Source organism: Neomonachus schauinslandi, chromosome 4 (genome assembly GCF_002201575.2).
Source record: "Neomonachus schauinslandi chromosome 4, ASM220157v2, whole genome shotgun sequence".
Classification (NCBI taxonomy): Eukaryota; Metazoa; Chordata; class Mammalia; order Carnivora; family Phocidae; genus Neomonachus; species Neomonachus schauinslandi.
The window spans coordinates 18,399,524-18,420,226 of NC_058406.1; the positions used below are offsets into that span (position 1 = coordinate 18,399,524).

A 20,703-nucleotide genomic window follows, 5' to 3' on the forward strand; every position below is an offset into this window, starting at 1 on the left:
TTAATCTTTAATCCTGAGGGGTAAGAACGATGTCCATTTAAAAATAGGCTAAATGGGTTGTATTGTCCAGTTTTGCCTACTAATCAGCTAATGCCCCCCCAATCACAAAGCTACAGATGTTATGCATCAAAGGAAATCAAAGAAATTAAACGACATAACCTTGGTTCCTAGCTTACTCATATACTGTAGCCTCAACATGTAAAAGAGGTGAACCTTGCGTCCCTCTTCACTACAAATGACCCATGCAACTTCAGCAAAACCCTTTGAGCAAAACGGGTTCTGCTCTGCGACCTCTTCCCGGATCTCTTCCTCGAACCGCTGCTTTCTTTCGGGTTCCGGGGCCGGCTCCGACTCCGGGACGACGCCCGACTCGAGCCGCTGGAGCGGGACCGAGAGCTTCTGAACGGCCGCCACAAGTCGTTCATGTAGGCAAGACTTCACTGCTTCTGGCTTTTGAAAAGGGTCACCTCCCCAAAACCCACATTGTCTCCTTAACAGCGGCTCCAACCTGGATGACTTTCCCGCGAACGGGATATTTAGCCTCTTGAGACATATGTGGCTGTCACAACAGCCAGAATGACCCTGGCATCCAGGGGGCAGAGGCTGGGGATGCAGATAAACACCCTACAGTGCACAACAGGACAAGCCTTCATAAACAGAATTATCTGGCCCCAAATGTCAGCAGTGCCTTTTTCCCCAACGGGAATAAAACGTCAAGTCCCAGAAGAGGGTCAGCCCGCCGGGGACTAGCAGGGCACAAAACCCGGTCGCTCACCCGGGAGCTCCCCGCCTCCTGGGAGTGACTCCACCCCTTATGGAGGCGGAGCTACGGTGAGGGCGGGGCCAGGCGCTGAGAAAATAAACAAGACTTAAAAACTTAGAGCGGGGGGCCGCGAACCCAGAACCGATTTTTTTTTTTTTAAGATTTTTATTTATTTATTTGTCAGAGAGAGAGAGAGAGCACAAGCAGGGGGAGCAGCAGAGGGAGAGGGAGAAGCAGGCTCCTCACTGAGCAAGGAGCCCGATATGGGACTCGATCCCAGGACCCTGGGATCATGACCTGAGCCGAAGGCAAACGCTTAACGACTGAGCCACCCAGGCGTCTCCCCAGAACCTCTTTTTGCACCACGCGGGACCCGACACTTTTCCTGTCACCCTGAGATAACTGAGGAGCCGACCGCAGCACTAGAAAACTTACCACCTCACACTGGACGAATACAAAGGCCCAACAGACGCCTTCCTTTGGAAGGTGCACTCAGACTACCACTCCTGAGGTGCAGCCGCGAACTGAGCGCCGTGGAAATCCCCAGCCCCCGGCACCAGGAGCACCCGCAGACTTTGGCGCGGTGGGCGTGGCTCCCTCTGGCCCTCCCTCCGCTCTTCTCCTCCCGCCTCCTCCCACTTCGTGCTGCTCCCTCAGCCCCGCTCCCCGCATGCGCGACCGAGCTCCGGGGGCGGTGCTGTTTCATCCGGGTACCCGGTGGCCGGTGGCTGGTTTGTTTTCTTGGCTGAAAACTAGGAGAAAGTGAGGCGGCCCCGCGCTGCGCGACACCGGGCTCGGGACCGACTGCACGGGCGGGGCTGGACGTAAGTGCCAGGCAGGAGTGGGAGAGGGGGTCGCCGCCACAGGCCGAGAGGACTCGGGCCCGGGGCTGTCTGCCGGGCCGGGGCTGACGGGGTCGTTATCTCCACCTTCTGGGAGGCTGCAGGCTCGGGCTGTGTCCGCTTCCTCCCGGACGGCCGCGTGCGGACCGCGCCGGACTGCCGGACAGCGCCCCTCCCCGGGACGTCCCGGGATCCGTGGAAATCATCGTGGTCTCCTCCTTGAGGGTTGGAGAAACAGCCTCCGAGAGCGAGTGTCACCCGCGGGTTCACGCGGCGGGGGGTGGGGGGGTGGGGGTGGGGTGGCCGAGCTAGAACGAGTTGCCACATCCTCTCAGCTCGCGTCCACTCCAGACCTGGAATCCCGGGTCTGGGGGCGGGCTATGTGCAGCAGGGTGCGGGTAATAAACCCAAGAAGAATGGGCTCGGATGGGTTGGGGCGGGGGCATAGAGATGAACCGAAAGTAACACACCCTGGATTGCACTTCCTTCCAGGGAAAATGAAAGGTGAATTTTCAAAACTGGGCTTGTCTCCAAAGCATATTAGCACTGGTTATAATCACAGGTGTTAATATTTAATGCTTAAAAGGGATGTTACGCTTGGACTCCTTGCTCTTCTTTAGAATATCATGGTTTTGGGCAATCAGAATTGCTGTGTACAGAGGAGTAGCTTAACAGACGGATTCAGAGTCTCTGTAGGAGTTTGGGTGTGTCTTGGTAATTAGCAAGTTATACCCAATTCAGGCTTTTTCAGTACTCTGAAATAGCGGTAGTCCGGATGTGTCTTAGGCCAGGTCTGCATGGCTGGGCTCCGAGGGGTGTTTTATGTAATTTGTTAGGTCGGCTGTGGTAATTCATCTATAGTAATTCAGCAGTGCATTTTTGGGGGGGGGGTCTGAATTAATATTAGCTTCAATTTTATGCTTTCTTTTGGAAAGGCATCTCTTAGAATCAGAGACAGATATTAAAATGAAATGGGTGTTCTTTACATAGAAATAACACCAAAAATCAGGATTGGTTCTGGAAAAAATAATGAAATGAAAGAAAGTGATGTGAGTAGAAGACCTGCAGTGCATTGTTTAATTTCTTAATCTGAGTGTGAAGAAACACATGTTCTATGATAAAATGTGTAAATTCCCAAGACAAATATTTTTTCATTTGAGTGCATGCTTTAACTGAGAGCCAAAGTTTATCTTTTTTCTCTCCTTCATGTTAGTGCTCCTGGATTGTAAATGTTAAAATCACATAATAATTTGGTTTGGAATTAAAATTAATAACCATTATGAAATTTTTCCATATTTGGATACCCACCTTTGTTCATACTTCTTAAATATACCAAAACTATCTTTTAAATTAAAAAAAAAAACTAAATGAATCCAAATTTTGTTTACCAAGGTTTTAATGTGGAGATTGATCAAAAATTAAATATTCTGAAAAAGTATATGTAGCCAAGATAAAGTATTTCACTTTTATTAAATTATTCCTGAACTGTTAATTATTTTCTAGGAACATAACTCATGTTTGAAGCAAGTAAATAGGAGTACTTTAATGGATTTGATTTTTTTGTTTTTTGTTTTTTAAGTGACTGGAAAAAAAATGTCTGGATTTCTAGAAGGCTTGAGATGCTCAGAATGCATTGACTGGGGGGAAAAGCGCAATACTATTGCTTCCATTGCTGCTGGTGTTCTAGTAAGTGTCATTGATAATTTGGGCCTTCATTATTTTGTTGTGTTTGTTTTTATGTGTTTTGAATTCTGTATGATGTTTTTAAATATGTACTATTTATTTTTGACCACTGAATTTATTTTAATAAACATTGATGTTTTGTTTACGAGGGAGTTGAGTTACTCCATTTTAAGAGTTGACATTATGGTTTGAAAAATGATTAGTAGAGTGATTGGTTTTCTTTAAATGCATGTTAAAAATGATATATAAGATAGTATGCTTTGTATATTTATTCATTATATGGATAGTGCCTCCTTTTTGTGAGTACATTGAGATACCAGGAAGTGTTTAAGAAACAGGTCAAAACCAGTGGAGAGATATGATTGTATTTTTTCATAACCAGAGTTAGCTTTCTTCTCAATCTCATTAAAAAGCAAAACAAAAGAAAAAATCACACAGGAAGCTCATTAAAGCATATTGCCTAGAAGTAATTTATAGTATAAAATTTTTATTTACATTGCAAATCCCTCGAGGCATCTGATACTTGTGTTTTATGCTCTTATGTTGTCATATGCTCTAAATAGTGGATTTTAAATAAACAAAAATCTAAGTTTAGGGGCGCCTAGCTGGCTCAGTCAGTGGACCATGTGACTCTTGATCTCTGCGTTGTCAGTTCAAGCCCCATGATGGGTGTAGAGGTTACTTAAAAATAAAATCTTAAAAAAAAAATCTAAGTTTAAATATCTCCTCTTTGCTTAGTCTCTGACATTTATAATCTATGAAAAATAATTATCCTAAAGTAATGGCAAAATATAAAACTACCATAGAGGGGCGTTTGGCTGGCTGCCTGTAGAGCATGGGACTCTTGATCTTGGCATTGTGAGTTCAAGCCCCACATTGGGCAAAGAGATTACTTAAAAATAAAATCTTAAAAATAAAAAACAAAACTACTATAGAAATTCCGCTCTTACAAACATCCCCCCCCCAAAAAAAAAGCTTTAAATTTTAGTCTATGAAGAAAATATCTTGAATACACTGAGGTGAGAGTTTTAAAAAAAAAAAGAAAAGGAAGAGTACTTGTGCTAGCCAGAAAAAATGTCATTAATAGAGTATGGAACTGTCTATAACCTGATAAAAGTAATTTGATTAGCCTAAAGTAGTTATTTTTTTTTTTTAAGATTTTTTTATTCATTTGAGACACAGAGATAGAGAGAGAGTGCATGAGCAGGGGGAGAGGCAGGGGGAGAGGCAGAGGGAGAATCAGGCTCCCCGCCGAGCCAGAAGCCCGACTGGGGCTCAATCCCAGGACCCTGAGGTCATGACCTGAGCTGAAGGCAGACGCCTAAGGACTGAGCCACCCAGGTGCCCCAGTAGTTATTTTTAAAGAATTGCCAGGGGATGCCTGGGTGGCTCAGTTGGTTAAGCGACTGCCATCGGCTCTGGTCATGATCCTGGAGTCCTGGGATCGAGTCTCATAGGGCTCCCTGCTCAGCGGGGAGTCTCCTTCTCCCTCTGACCCTCCCCCCTCTCGTGTTCTCTCTCTCATTCTCTCTCAAATAAATAAATAAAAATCTTAAAAAAAAAAAAAAAAAAAGAATTGCCAGAAGATGGCAGTTCCCAGAGCTAACTGGGTCATGGTTGGGAGTGGGGGTAGGGCGGGAGGTTACTTTTATTTATTTTTAAAGGTTTTATTTTATTTATTTGTCAGAGAGAGAGCACGCGCACGCGCACAAGCAGGGGGAGTGGCAGGCAGAAGGAGAAGCAGACTCTCCCCCCCCTGAGCAGGGAGCCTGATGAGCAACTCAATCCCAGGACCCTGGGATCATGACCTGAGCCGAAGGCAGACTCTTAACCCAAAAAGCCACACAGGCATCCTCAGGGGGTTACTTTTTAAAACTTTCTAAGCTACTTACCAGAATTTGGCTAATATCTTACTCTAAGCTTGTGGTCAGCTGATATTTGTGCAGTTTTAATGTTTTTTCATTATGTATTTACCCTTGATAACATCCAAAACCAAACTCAATTAAGATAAATTATATTTGGTGTTTAAATTGAATTTAGCATCACACCTAAAACCATCTGTAGACTGCACTGTATACATCAAAAGGAAAAGCAGAACTGCAGAACCATTACTTATTTCACAACACCAAGAGAATAGCTAAAATTCTGTCAACAATAACTATTCCCACTATTATTTTGAATACTTTTTTTTTTTTTTCATTTTCAATGATAACCTCTTTCTGGAGGTTATGTCAGCAACAAGCCACTCCTGTCAGTCAGAATCTGAATCGCTTTTTTCCTTTCTCCTGCCATGGGAAAATAGAACTTATTTCTAGTTCACAAAATAAGTTGACAGACTTTATTACAGCAATATAAAATAATGATTGAAGTAGGCTTAGAAAAGAAATTCGTATTACATAGTGATTACTGGCAGACTTAAGGGTATCTAATATTTATTCACATATTAAGCCATGTTCAAATTATATATAAGAAACTGCTAGAACGTTTAAAAATTTTTGAAATTCATTAGAAGGGATATCTTCATTTAGAAACGTTGCTTTCTTTTTAGCTAGTAAGATATGAAATTACGGTAATTTCTCATTAGCATCACTTTTTAATGTCTGTTTTAGTTTTTTACAGGCTGGTGGATTATCATAGATGCAGCTGTCATTTATCCCACTATGGAAGACTTCAACCACTCATACCATGCCTGTGGTGTTATAGCAACCATAGCCTTCCTGATGTAAGCATCATTGTTCATGACACTACTTAACATAGATTATCACAAAATAAAAATGTCTTCCATATAGTTTAGTAGAGTTCATATTTTTCAATGTCATCAATGTACTGGAATGGTTTAAAAGTCAGCTTGCAGAGGACTTATAAAGAAAAGCAACAGTTCTCTTTTCTAGTCTCCCTTCCAGCTCTCCTCTCCCACTTCCATCCCCCAGCTCCTCTCAGCTCTCCTTTGGTTGCTACACTGCTCATGTTGCAACTTTACTTTTAGGTCAGAAACCATATACTTTGTCTAAGTGTTTGTTTATTCATTTATCCAACAAATATTCATTACACTTTTCTCAGGCTCTGCTCTAGGTATAGGAAATATAGTAGTATATAAAACAGAAACATCCATGCACTTACAGAATTTATACTTAAATGAGTGAGACAGATAGTAAGCAAGGAGAAATAAATTATGTATATAGCATGCTAGCATTACAGAGAAGGGAGAAAGTTGATGTCAGGAGGAGGTACAGAAATTTTAAATAGAGTCAAGGAAGGCCTCATGAAGAAGGCGCTGTTGTAGTGAAGACTTGGAGAAATGAAGGAGCTGACCATGGGCATATATAAGAGAGGATCATTCCAGACCTATGGAACAGCAAGGACAGAGGCTCCATGACAAGGAGACCAGGATGGCTGGAGTAAAGGGTTAAGGTCATAAAAGCCAGAGAAGACTGAGACTAAAGAGACATGAGAACAAAATGTACCTCATGATTCTGCTTTTTTGCATGAGCAGATGCTTTTGTTAAGAGCATTATTGGGCCAACTGAGGAACTTGAATGAGGTCTGAAGAGTAGACGGTGGTAATGGATCATTGTTAACTTCCCAATTTTAATGGTTGTATTGGAGTTCTGTGGAACTGTCTTGTTTGTAGGAAATACATACACATTTCTAGGGTTACAGGGCATCAGTTTGGCAACTTTCAAATGTTTCAGAAAAAAAAATTATTTGAACTAGATAACTTTTCTGTAAGTTTGAGATTATATATGAAACTAGTAATGCCAGAGAACAAATAGAGATTGTTCATTTTAGAATGTGCCTGGTAGTGGAGACTGACAGGGCAGATCATGGCTGTTTGACAGAGGGCTAAAAAGTCTATTCAGATGGCTCAGCAAGGAAAAAATAGGAGCAAAGAATCACTAACCTAAGAACATCTGCATTTTTTTTTTTAAATACAAAGCTTGTTTTAAAATGTATTTATTTTGTGTACCAAATAATGTGGTTGATACAGAGATCACTGAACATAATTAAGAGTATTTTGATCGTTCTAAAACTTAGATTTGAATGAATAAATTAAGACTTCATATTATTATTTAAAAAGTCAGGGTGCATATAGTCAACATGTTTATTGGGTACCTACTATGTGCTAGGCGCTGAAAATAAAAATGGGAAACAAGATAGACACAACCCTTGCCCTCATGAAGCTTCCATTGTAGTGGTAGACACACACACATACATACACAATATATATATATACTATATACATATATGTATGTGTATATATATGTACATAGTATGTGTAAAGTTCTATAACTTTTTAACTTAATATATTGTGAACATTTTCCCATGATATTTAAATTTTTGAAAGGATACTTCTAAAGAAAGCAAGGCTATCTCAATTTAGAATGGTACTCTGTGAGAGTCAGCAAAAGACTTGCTATGTTTGGAACCTGTATCGGGGATTGAAAAACAAGACTTTACCACTTGAATCACTTTGATAATGTCTTCAGAGCAAAAAGTTATTGTTTTGCTTAATATATAATCATTTCTCCAAATATTGGACATTAGTACAGAATTATCACAAAAAATTCATTCCTAAGCCAATTTTAAGTAGTTTTTGGATATTCTAGGGACCTTTTTCTCTCTGTGTTTTGTCATGCATGCATATTACATGTTGAGTATGTCCCATGTGTACAAATGGAGAGCTAGGTAGCACCAAGCTAAAGATTGTTCCATCTCAGCAAGATGTAATTTTGAGAATTTCACTCTCAAATTTTAACAAGTGAGACATCATTTTGAAAAATTACCTCTCAGATGTTACCAAGCATCAGAATCACCTCACGGACTTGTTAAAAGTCAAATTGCTGGACCCCATACCCAGAGTTTCTGCCTTAGTAAGTCTAGGGTGGGGCCGGGGAATTTTCTTTCTAATCAGTTCCCAGGTGATGATTCTGCTGGTCTGGGGACTGTCACCACTGCTTAGAGGGTATCTGGTTGAAGGGACTTGCTTAAGTTTACATGAACCCATTACTCAAGACTCAGGAGGCCTAATCTTAAATTTGAGGCATTCTAGTTTATTGTATCTGGTAATTTGATGTCATGGGTATTTTCTCTTGGAGTCAAAGACCGTGATAACTTGGCTTTATTTTATTCATACAGGATTAATGCAGTATCAAATGGACAAGTCCGAGGTGATAGTTACAGTGAAGGTTGCCTGGGTCAAACAGGTAAACAGGTGTAAACAACATCTTACTATACATCCTTAAAAGTGAGAATTATACATGGAAGGGCCACGTGTCTAAGCCCTTCAGATCAGAGATAGGATGGAAGTATATCTAGAGCAGAGGTTATAGGTTTCAAAGCATAAGGTGGGGCGCCTGGGTGGCTCAGTTGGTTGGGCGACTGCCTTCGGCTCAGGTCGTGATCCTGGAGTCCCGGGATCGAGTCCCGCATCGGGCTCCCTGCTCAGCAGGGAGTCTGCTTCTCCCTCTGACCCTCCTCCCTCTCATGCTCTCTGTCTCTCATTCTCTCTCTCGCAAATAAATAAAATCTTTAAAAAAAAAAAAAAAGCATAAGGTACAAGTCACATTTAGTCTAGCCTGGCTGTAGAGCCCAAGTACGCAGTCTTGAATTTCTAGCCCCGTGCAGTAATACGTAGATACAAGTGTATACAGTATAAAGGACAGTATGTAATAAAGAATCCATGTGCAAAATAGACTTTATAGCACTTTAAGCTTTACCATATAAATTATTTTCTTCTCTTTTTTGCCGACTTTATTTGATTGGATTGGCATTTTGAAATAGAATCGTAGTGATTTGGGTGTGTTTTGAAATATACAACATAAAATTTACCATCTTAACCATTTTTAAGTGTACAGTTCAGTAGTGTTAAATACATTCACATTACTGTGTGACCAACCTCCAGAATTCTTTTCATCTTGCAAAGTTGAATAGAATTAATAGAATTTTGGTGCTTAGGTTCACCAAGTCCCTTCCTCCTCAACTGAGCAACTCCCGTCCCCTGGCCTCCATTGCCATGCACTTGAGTGAGACAGGCTGAGCACAGGATGCGTGTGGCACAGCTTCCTCGAGAGTCCAGCTTACACAAAGACTTGAGGGGACACTGATTAAACAATCTAAATGGTAAACTTACGTTACATCCATAAAAAAATAAATAGGCAGAATTCAAGTGACTTTTTTTCCTTTTTCTTTTTTTTTTTTAATGAAACAGGAGTCAGCCCTGATCTACACTTACAGACTCTTGGGTTCACTCTCTTTATAGATGAACTGAAGTAGAAGAGATACAGAAACACTGATCTGCCATAATCATAAACTATAAACAAATATATGAATGTTAGCAGTTGGTGTTGATAATGATAAGCCAGTAATAGTGAGGGCTAGGACTAGAATATGGCCATCACATCTCTAAAATTTGTTAGCTAGTACAGCTTTGGGGATCCAGAGCCAGTTGTATTTAATACCACATCTATGAATGTCAGCTTATTATTTCAAAACTATTATTTGGTTTTATGTTTTGGAAATGAAATCAGAAATTAAATGTAGCCTTCTATTTGCTTTGCTTTATTGAACAAGGCAGTGTTTTTATTAAAATGTATTTGTGCTAATTAAAGAAACTCATCTCAATTCATTTTAGACAGTCTAAGGATTGTATTTTATAGCAAATCTTCATAAATATTTTATAAATGGGATTTAAAATTTGTCCTCCTCTGTTAACATAATTTTAATGTAGCTTTCCTAAGTGCCAGTCACAATAAGTTTGAATTTATTTCGCTGCCTGACTTACCTGAAAGTGAAGTATGGTAGTGTGTTTAGATTGACATATCACTGAATATGATTTTTTTGTTAAGCATACCTATGTTATTGCTTGGAAGTTCTCTTGGAGGAGTTTAAGTTTTGGAATACAGTTTCTAAAAATATATGGAGAATGAGCCTGTAAATATGTTGAAACATATTTTGTGAGATTTTTATAAGATGGTTGAGGAATTTTTCTCAGTATACATATTTAAGGAGATTAATTATAGGCACTTAGACTATACAGACCAGCCAACAAGAAAAAGGCCAACGTCTGCACTGATGAAAGATACTCAACACATCTTCCATTCTTATTTTAGACTTTAAATGGCAACTACACATTTTTTCTGTTCTGGTTTTTGCTTTCCTTTTGAGAAGTTAATTGAACTGACTGCTGCCATATGAGAAGCAATTCTGGTAAAATGTTATTTCTTTTAAGGTGCTCGCATTTGGCTGTTCGTTGGTTTCATGCTGGCCTTTGGATCTCTGATTGCATCTATGTGGATTCTCTTTGGAGGTTATGTTGCTAAAGGTAAGAGAAAACAGTTCACGTTTTTCTTCAATGGAATACTGAAGTTGTGCATTAGAGCTGGTTATTTTAGAGTAAAGGTATTTTTCATACAGGTGGCTCAGCTCCTAGCTACTAGCATTTATGCCTGGGACCTCCCTTCACCCTATCCGCATTTGGTTTATTTGGTATGTTTTTACTATTCCCTTCTTCTGTATTTTTTCTTCTAATCTAGTGTCTGGAAGTAACGGTACACAGCTCCAAACCTTGCTTCTCTTTGGCTTCCAAAAACCTCAAAACCAGGATACATATGTTCTGTAGCTATTTGGCAAGTTTTGTCTTGGTGAATGATATCCATGCAAAGCTCTAACATCCTAGAATTAAAATTTATTGAGCTAAGCCTCCCTGGTACTATGACATCATCTCCTTTTAGACAGAAAGTAAATTAACACTTCACGGGCATCTGCTGTATAAAGCCAGTGGAAAGCAAGGCCTTCAGGACAAGGCCTGCTCTTAGATCCCTGTGTGAAATTTTACCTTGAGGGACCTCAGAAAAATATGAAAACCCCTTATTGTTCCAGGTAAAATTGACTATGCTTCTCACAGTAAAAATATGGTATTAATGATTTGCAAACACTGGACCAGCAGAGATCTAATCTAGCCCATATTTTAACCCTTTATTTCTTTAAACAAAATGTAATTCTTGGATTAAAACCATGGGTTTCCTGACTTTTTTATTAAGATCATTTAAGTCTTATAGACAGGAATAATAGGCATTTTAAATATGTATATTTGTTGTTGTTTATATAACTTACTACTAAAGCCATATTCCCAAAAATGTAGAGAAGAACGAAACTATAATAATGTACTGTTTTTAAATGTTTTGGTATATTTCCTCTGGTCTCTTCTTTTATGTTTTTGTGTAGTTATAATCATAGTGTAAATATAATTTTGAACCTAGGTTTTTGCATTTTACATGATATCCTCAGTAGTTCTCTTGCTGCTACAAAATCTTTATCACCATCATATTTTAAAAACAAAAATGTTACTTTTTCATCCATAGTGAATTCCACAGTACTCGTTCATTATAGAATACTGATAAGAGGGGCGCCTGGGTGGCTCAATTGTTAAGCGTCTGCCTTCGGCTCAGGTCATGATCCTGGAGTCCCGGGATCGAGTCCCGCATCGGGCTCCCTGCTCTGCAGAAAGCCTGCTTCTCCCTCTCCCAGTTCCCCTGCTTGTGTTCCCTCTCTTGCTGTGTCTCTCTCTGTCAAATAAATAAATAAAATCTTAAAAAAAAAAATACTGATAATATAAAAGAGCTCAAAGAAGAAAATAAAATTATTGATAATTTTCCTCTCCCGGATGCAACTATTAATACAGAGCCCCTTTTTGTAGAAATGTGTTTATCTCACAGAATTTTTTTTTAAACATTTTACTTACTTATTTGAGAGATAAAGTGAGAGAGAGCACAAGTTGGGTGAGGGGCAGAGGGAGAAGCAGACTCCCTTCTGAGCAGAGAGCCCGACGTGGGGCTCGATCCCAGGACCCTGGGATCATGACCTGAGCTGAAGGCAGACACTTAACTGACTGAGCCACCCAGGCGCCCCAATCTCACAGGATTTTTAGTCATTTTCCTAAAGACTTCTGGAGCCAGGTTATGCTTTGAGAATTATTAGCAGGAGATCTGTAATTTTATAAGTTGCCTTTCTGTAGGATCCTTAGGAGCCATTCTAGTGGTAGTAGTTCCAACTAATGTGGAATATTTGATCTGGCCTTACAGTAGTGAAGCCTATGCAAACCAGTTGTCACGGTAATCAGATTAATTTAAAACTCTTATGAGAAAAAGTTGATAATTCATCTACTTACCATGCTTGGTTTGTCAATTAATGAGTAATCTTGACAGCTCCAATAGTAGAAATTTATGAGGATTTCAACTTCAATCTGGGATAAATTGGAATAAAATGTTCCTCTGGTAGTCTTGCCTATCCTAGCTAATGGCTTCTCTGTCCCTCCAAATGTTCAGGTAAAAACTGGGTGGTGAAGGCCTGTCAAAGATGATACTTCTCTTTCTCTCATACCCCAGTCTATCAGCAGATCCTGCTGATTCTGCTGCTAAAATATATCCTGAATCCTACCACTTTTTTCTTTTAGAGAGAGAGAGTGCACAAGCATGCGTGAGCGGGGGAGGGGGCAGGGAGGAGGAGCAGAGGGACAGAGAGAATCTTAAGCAGGCTCTACACTCAGTGCAGATTCCAGTGTGGGGTTCTGGCTCACTACCCTGAGGTCATGACCTGAGCAGAAATCAAGAGTTGGACGCTTAACCGACTGAGCCACCCAGGTGCCCCTCCACCATTTTTTTTTAATATAGATTTTTTTTTTTTAAGTAATCTCTACACCCAGTGTGGGGCTCGAACTTAAAACCCCTAGATCAAGGGTCACATGCTCTACCAACTGAGCCAGCCAGGCACCCCCTGAGTCCCACCACTTTTTACCATCTCCGTTGCTACCACCCTGGTTCAGTCTGTTAGTCTCCTGTCTGATTTCCTGAAACCGCTTCCTCACTGGTTTCTGTTTCTCCTCTTACCCCCTTTTGTCTACTCAGCTCGGCAGCCACGGGAATCCTATTAAAATATGTCATTACTTTTCTGCTCAGAACCCTCCAGTGGCTTCTCATCTTCCTCAGAGTGAAAATCAAAGCCCTCACTGTGACTGCAAGGCTCCATATGATCTTCACCACCCCCCCCCCCCCCCCCCATTCTTCTCTGATCTGTGTCCTGCTTTTCTCTCTTTTGCCCACACGGCCATTCCTCTCATGTGCCAGCCCGCCCCCACCTCCAGGCTTACTGTGCTTGCTGTTCTGCTGCTTCTGCATGGTCCTGCCCTCATGTACTTCCTGTCCTTTTGCTACTGTCACCTTCTCATGAGGTCTTCCTGGCCACTTGGATAAAATGTCATCGTTCACTGCACTTCCCTTACCTTTTCTCACTTTATTTTTTCTCCTCATTTACTTATTCTCTACATTGTTTAGCTTCATGAAGATGAAAAAAATTTTGCCTGTTTTATTTACTTTCCACATTACAATGCTGATCATGGTATGCACTCGCTAAATATATGTTAAATGAAGGAAGGGAGCTATCACTTACTAAACCAGTGCTAGACTCTGTCCCATGTATTATGTCATTTAATACTCAAACCAACCATGGTTACCAGAAAATTCAATTATGTAAGGCAGGAAACCTGCTAATCACCAGTATATCAGAAACTAAATGTTCTGAGACCATAAACCTTTAAATATTACAACTATTTTTACAGAAAAAGCCATCGTATACCCTGGAATTGCTGTATTTTTCCAAAATGCCTTCATCTTTTTTGGGTAAGTTTCTTTTGCATTCTTTATCCTATTTTTGTAATTCTTTTTTTTTTTTTTTTTAAGATTTTATTTATTAGAGAGTGAGAGAGAGAACATGAGTGGAGGGGAGGGGCAGATAAGGGGAGGGGCAGATGGAGAGGGAAAAGCAGGCTCCCCATTGAGCAGGGAACCCAGTGTGGGGCTCGATTCCAGGACCCTGGGATCATGACCTGAGCTGAAGGCAGATGCTTAACCGACTGAGCCACCCAGGCACCCCTGAATTCTTTTTTTATAATTGTTTATTTTATGTTACTATATTTAGCTGATTAATTTACCCTGGCCAGTGTCCCTCCCCCATGTTATGTCACAAAGTATGAAGTATGAGACTGAGAAAGATACTTTAATATAGGGGCTGGTTGTTACCAACCTTAGGAACACACACTGACTTTATTAAAGTGTCACCACCTCCCCTTTAACGAAGAACTGTGATTCATATAGATTTCGTTACAAAATACTAACCGTGTTTATATTATTTTTATTTTATTTTTTTTTTAAAGATTCTATTTATTTGAGAGAGTAACCGTGTTTATTTTAAATCTGTATTTCTAACAGTTGCTTTCAGTGAAAGCCTGCTTAAAACCTTTTCTCCTTAAAATTTTGTTTCTGGGGCGCCTGGGTGGCTCAGTTGGTTAAGCAACTGCCTTCGGCTCAGGTCATGATCCTGGAGTCCCTGGATCGAGTCCCGCATCGGGCTCCCTGCTCGGCGGGGAGTCTGCTTCTCCCTCTGACCCTCCCCCCTCTCATGCTCTCTCTCTCTCTCATTCTCTCTCTCAAATAAATAAATAAAATCTTTAAAAAAAAAATTTTGTTTCTGAATGCATTTTATAGTTCGTTCTATCCTTGGTGTTATTAGAACTTATGCATGAGAATTGAGGTGTGGAGGAGAAGCCTTAACATTTTTTATCCTTCTGATGCAATGACAAATTAAAAGATTACTAAAACCCCTAAAAACCTTAGTACTTTTATCAATAATCTTCTCTAATGTTCGTTCTTTCCTGGATACTAAGGGCCTGCCCTTTTCCCTACCTTTAGCCTTCCACCCTTGCCACCACCACCCCCACCAACCCCACACCCAAAATCTTCTCTTTATCCTCTGCATCAGGGATTCTTTTTTTTTTTTTTAAGATTTTATTTATTTATTTATTTAAAGAAAGAAGGGGGGGGGTGGTGGGCAGAGGGAGAGAGAATCTCAAGCAGACTCCACCCTGAGCCTGGAGCTCAAGCCCAGGATCCTGAGATCATGACCTGAGCTGAAACCAAGAGTCGGACTCTTGGGCGCCTGGGTGGCTCAGTTGGTTAAGCGACTGCCTTCGGCTCAGGTCATGATCCTGGAGTCCCGGGATCGAGTCCCGCATCGGGCTCCCTGCTTGGCAGGGAGTCTGCTTCTCCCTCTGACCCTCCTCCCTCTCATGCTCTCTGTCTCTCATTCTCTCTGTCTCAAATAAATAAATAAAATCTTTAAAAAAAAAAAAGAGTCGGACTCTTAACCGACTGCGTCACCCAGGCACCCCTGCATCAGGGGTTCTTAACCATCATCCTGTGGGTAGGGTTCTGAAGAGGGGGAAGCACCAGACATTTCTGTATGCAAGACACTGGTGTTTCTAGGAAGAGAGTCTGTGGCTTTCATGATTTTCAAAGAAGTCCCTAATCTAAAAAAAGGTTAAGGAACTGATCTGTATTCTAGGACAGTCTATTGTAGGACTTCTTTTCTATCCCTTCCTACTGACCCCCCCCAAAACGAAATCGAAGCCCCATATCTACTTCAGCCACTCATGAAATGCTGATAGTTGCCCTTCAGTAACGTTCAGCAGTGGTATCCAAACTTTTCCTCCACCAGGAATTCATGCAGTTTTATAATATCAGTTTGGAAATAAGAAAAAAGTGAACTTAGATATGCAGATATGAACTTAGATAGGCAAGATGCACAACGTCTTTGGCTCTTTCCTTGGGTCCTCAAACTAGTGGAGAAAACCCAAAGGGTTTAAACAACAACAACAAAAAGTTAAGCCAGTGATTTTATGCAGAACATAATAATGACCAGTTTATTGAGCAATTACTATGTGCGAGGCACCATTCTTAGTATTTTACCTGTATGCTCTCAGTTAATTCCTGTAACAACTCTGAAGGTGGCCCCATTATTATCCCCATATTATATGTGAGAAAGGAAGCACAGAAAAAATAGGCTCCTTGTTTGAGATCCTGTGGCTAAAACTGAGCCTGTCTGACTCCAGAGTTCAGGCTCTAGCTACTAGGAGGATGACGTTCCAGATTTGGGGGTGAATTCAGTTGATGTTTTCTCTTTTTGCTGTCCTCAGCCAGTTGTTTAGTATGAGTTCTCTTTCCCTCCTCTCCCCTCCTTTTTTGGGAGTATAACACTGTACTTCAAAAATATAGCACGAGTAAACCTCATTCCTCAGCTTTATGAAATAAAATTTGGGTACGTTTGTTATTTTGTAGGATAGTGTAGCATGTTTATGAGCAGGACGGTGTGGGTAGGTAGGATTTCTTTTCCTTTCAAGCTGCAGTGCTGAGGCTTGGGCATCTGTATAGAGGGACCCCAAGCATCCTGAGCTCACTACCCCAATGTCTCCACAGGGTGGGAGGCCCTTGGGAACTCAGGGCCCCACAACTTCAGCCAGGGGAGGTAGTGTGAGGGTGTGGAGGAAAAGCTTCAGGATGGAGTTGGGGGGAGGGTATTTACTGAGAACCAGCCAGGGAGGGGCAAACAGCAGCCTTCTTTATCATTCTTTACTGTGGCAGAGAGAAGGGGTAAAGCAAGGTCCATCTTGAGATGCTGCCGTAGCAGAGAAGTCACTGTCACAGGAGGGAGGGACAGCGGATTGAGGGGGAAGATTTGTGGGAAATGTGTTGTCTCTTCCAGTGAGGGAAGAAACACATGAGTTCACGAAGCAGTTTTCATGTCACAAAACCCTGGAAACCGATCATTGACTTGTCTCAAATTAGTTATGATAAATTCCTTTTATATGAAACAAGTTTGGTTAGTTTCTTATTTGGTACTATTGTCCCTATTATAAAGACTAAAAACCGTGTTTTTTGAAAATAAGCAAATTGAAATTAAATTCAACTAATAAACACTGTTACTAGAATAGTTGTAGCAGATTGCCTACCATTCTGATTTGTAACAACAATAATACTCAGCAGCAGCTGAGAAATTACTGTTTCAGAAATCAGACACAGATGTCAGTACCAAAGGTGACCATCTGACAGTGTAGGCGGTACTGGGTTTTGCCCAAGAAACTCTTCAGACTACAGTTTACATCTGTTGACTAGTATTCTGAAGTATGTCTCATCCAAGCTATCTGGAGGGTAGAGGCCTGCTATTAACCAGAAGATCAGAGATCAAATCCCCTTTTGGAGCTTTATGAAATCCTTTATAAAGAGAAATTAACATACTTGCAAGAGAGGATACAGACAGTTTCCTGGTTGCATTTTTATTTTCCTCAAAAAACACTCAAGTGTTTACCTCTAGAAAGGCTTATGAAAGCCTTTTTAAATTGATCATTACGACTGCACGCTTAACCTTGAGTAGACACTGGGGCCTGGAAGACATGAGAAAACAAATGCAAACCAGCTCGTGCTACTGTCTATCACCATCTTCAGTTTCTTCCTCCCACTTGCCCCCCCGCATCCAAGGCCTCTTGAACGGCCTCTGAAGGGTCTCAGACTTGTTCTCTTTCTGTCCATTCCTGTTGTTGGGTCACCATCATCCCTTCCTGAGCACTTCACATCCCTGATGGTTCCTCCCTTGGATCCAGTTTTCCTGTGTCACTTTTTCTTCTAAAACATGCCTCTAATCCTGTCATTTCTCATCTTAAAATTTTTTAAAAACTTGGAGCTGTCTACAGAGGAACTCAACACTAGTGGCCATCCAGCCAAATTCTGTCCATAGTTCTGTTTCATTTATCCTATATAGTATTTTCTGTTTTATTGAGCCAACATTTAAAACTCAAGAGACTTTTACGTTAAAATCCGAATTTTTGGCTTTTTCTCAAAAACTGGAAGATCTGACAATCCTGAGCCTTGCACAGCAACAATCAGGTGGAGGTGGATAGTTGTTCCTTTTAAATAGAGGGTGCATCTCTGCAAAACCCCATTTCATAAATTGCCTGGGAGTGAGTATCAGTTGCCCTCTATAGTAGAACATACAGGCTGGCACCTGCCCTCTTGACTCATTTGAGGCATGTGCGGCCCCTGTGGGCAATTAGCCACCACGGTCAGTCAGTTGGTTTACCAAATCCTGGCCACCTCCATTCCCTATCTTTCTTATCTCTTAAGCTATAATCCAGCCATATTACACTCCTCCCTTCTCTACTACACTTCAGGTATCTTTACGTCTATCCAGAGATCTAGATCTCGACGTAGACCCGGATCTCCTTATGCATATAATTGCCGTCTTGCCCCTCTTTAAGTTGAAACCTTGAGGACAGCTGTAGACAGTTGCCCACCTAAACCCTGGATGGTAAGTTCTGTGTGGGTATATTCCTGACACAACAGTCTTTCGGGCTTCTCCTGAGGCCCTGTGGTCTTATTTTCCTCTTTGCCTTTTGATATGTTGTTTCCTCTCCTTGAAACATCTTCCTTCGTCACACTAGCTCCTGTTCCTACCAGTCTCCCATTGAAACTGCTGCTTATCCTTCAAAGCCCATTCCAAATATTACCACTTCTGTAACTTCTTTCCTAACACATTCAGGCAGAATAAATTCTATATGTTTCCGTGTTCTCTCAACATTTGATAAATACACCTCTTCCCCGCCCCGCCCCCCCCCACGCTCCCTCTGCCATTACCACATTGTGTCACCAAGAATGTGAAATGTGAGCAGCTTGAGGGCACGGACACCATATCTTTTGTATTTTTATAGCCTGAGCACCTAGCACATTATATTCAAAAAAGGTTTGTTGAATGAATATGATAAAATTAGACATATAATGGTTACATACTAAACATCGGTTAACTTTTTTTTTTTTTTTTTAACATCGGTTAACTTTTTAAGAGTAGCATATAGGTCTCCAGTACCTACCCAGAAGTCAAGGACGTGGGAAGCATATGATCAGTTTTTGTTCTGATACATTCCAAGGTTTTTTTCATACAATTCATCAATCCTTTGTTGCTAGTTTCCCACCATTCTCCCAGTCTCACATACTCTTTTTTTTTTTTCCCCCAAACTCAACTAGATGTGATGTTTCTTATTTTATTTGCAGAGGACTGGTTTTTAAGTTTGGCCGCACTGAAGACTTATGGCAGTGAAAACATCCGGTTTGCTTCCGCACAGCAGTCCTGCATGGGTTTTTTACTACTCACACCCCAGTTTTTTGTAATGCCATTTTCTAAACTCATTTTCGAGTGTAGTCTCAGCTTCAATTTGTGTAATACTAAAATCATGAGAACTTCCTATGTAAACAGCAACAAAAATCTATTGTGGTGTGCATTGGATTAACTTATAAAATGTTGAAAATATGCCACGAGTAATTTTTATTAAGTTTTATCATGGTGTAATTTGTAAAAATAAATTACAAAAGGAATTATGGATACATCTTATATGAGCATTTGTCATATCCAAGGTCTAAAACTACAGATTAAAGTGCTCTGAAGATCTATTGTGTCTGTTTAAATGTGGCCTATTCTGTGTCGAATGTTAAATGAAATATAAACATTTCTTGTTTTTAAAACTATGCAGTGGTCAGAATTCTTTCTCACTATACTTTGTGTTTGGTTTATACAGTTTTGCCAAAAATTCTGGAAACATTTCAGTGTAAGTAGCCATTGAGGGTCTCCCAAGGGGTGGGTGACCGTGTTGGTGCCCCTAATGGCGGGGGTGGGGAGTCGCAATCACTCAGCCATGACACATGGTCCTGGTGGGATGCTGACAGTCACTCCACATCCACCATTGAAAGAAAGAGGAAAAGGATAGAGGCTTGACACTAGGCTTTATTCAGGTGACAAATTTTTTGTTGTTGGTTTGACAGTAAATTGGATTCCAAGTTTCATCTTATCTCTGTACTGAACCGCTAACCTCAAAATAGACCAGCAAGGTCAATTAAAATTACAAACGTTAACTACTGAGAATTCTCATGGTCTGTTCCTTTTGTCAGGCTCTCCCCTTCCCCCCACCTTGGCAAAATGGGAATCTTTTTTTAAATGAACTAGCTAACTATGGGGTACCTGTTCTTTAGAAATACAGCTTGAAATGTTTTCTTTCATAAAATTTGCTACAGTTAGCCCTTCCTGAAACACAGAATATCTCCCAGATGATTTAAATTTGTGGTGCTCTTGTCCACACCAGCCATGTGGTCTTTCACTGTGTACATATGGAATATCTCCTGGGCATCCAGACACACTCAAAAAAATGGCCATGTTGCTGCCATCCCACAGCCAATCACTCACGGTGGGTTTTCAGAGAATTCGAGGGCATCTGAGAGGTTGAAGGTCCACCTTCTCTTTTTACCAGATGAGGGAACCCAGACCGTGGAAACATTGATTTTCTCAAGGTCACAGAACCAGTTTTTTAATCTTGAGACACTGTTATCTCCACAATTGACCATGTCTTTCCCTATAGTTAAATCCAGAATGTGCACCGGTTGTAAGAACTACTTTGTGAAACTGCTTGAGTAGAAACACAATGTCCACATTATAGGACTAAATATAAGTGAATTCTTAATTTTTCCCTATTTTATTCTCTGCTCTGCT

General features: G+C 40.8%; 1 protein-coding gene across 1 annotated transcript; it reads left to right on the forward strand.

The window, feature by feature from the left end:
* The first annotated feature begins 1,421 nt into the window (after positions 1-1,421).
* TMEM50A (transmembrane protein 50A) lies at positions 1,422-19,688 on the forward strand. Its single transcript, XM_021683562.1, has 7 exons — positions 1,422-1,587; positions 3,185-3,291; positions 5,898-6,010; positions 8,425-8,492; positions 10,517-10,609; positions 13,901-13,961; positions 19,218-19,688. The coding sequence occupies exons 2-7, from the start codon at positions 3,199-3,201 to the stop codon at positions 19,261-19,263; spliced, it is 474 nt and encodes a 157-aa protein (XP_021539237.1). The 5' UTR covers positions 1,422-1,587; positions 3,185-3,198; the 3' UTR covers positions 19,264-19,688.
* The last annotated feature ends 1,015 nt before the right edge of the window (positions 19,689-20,703 follow it).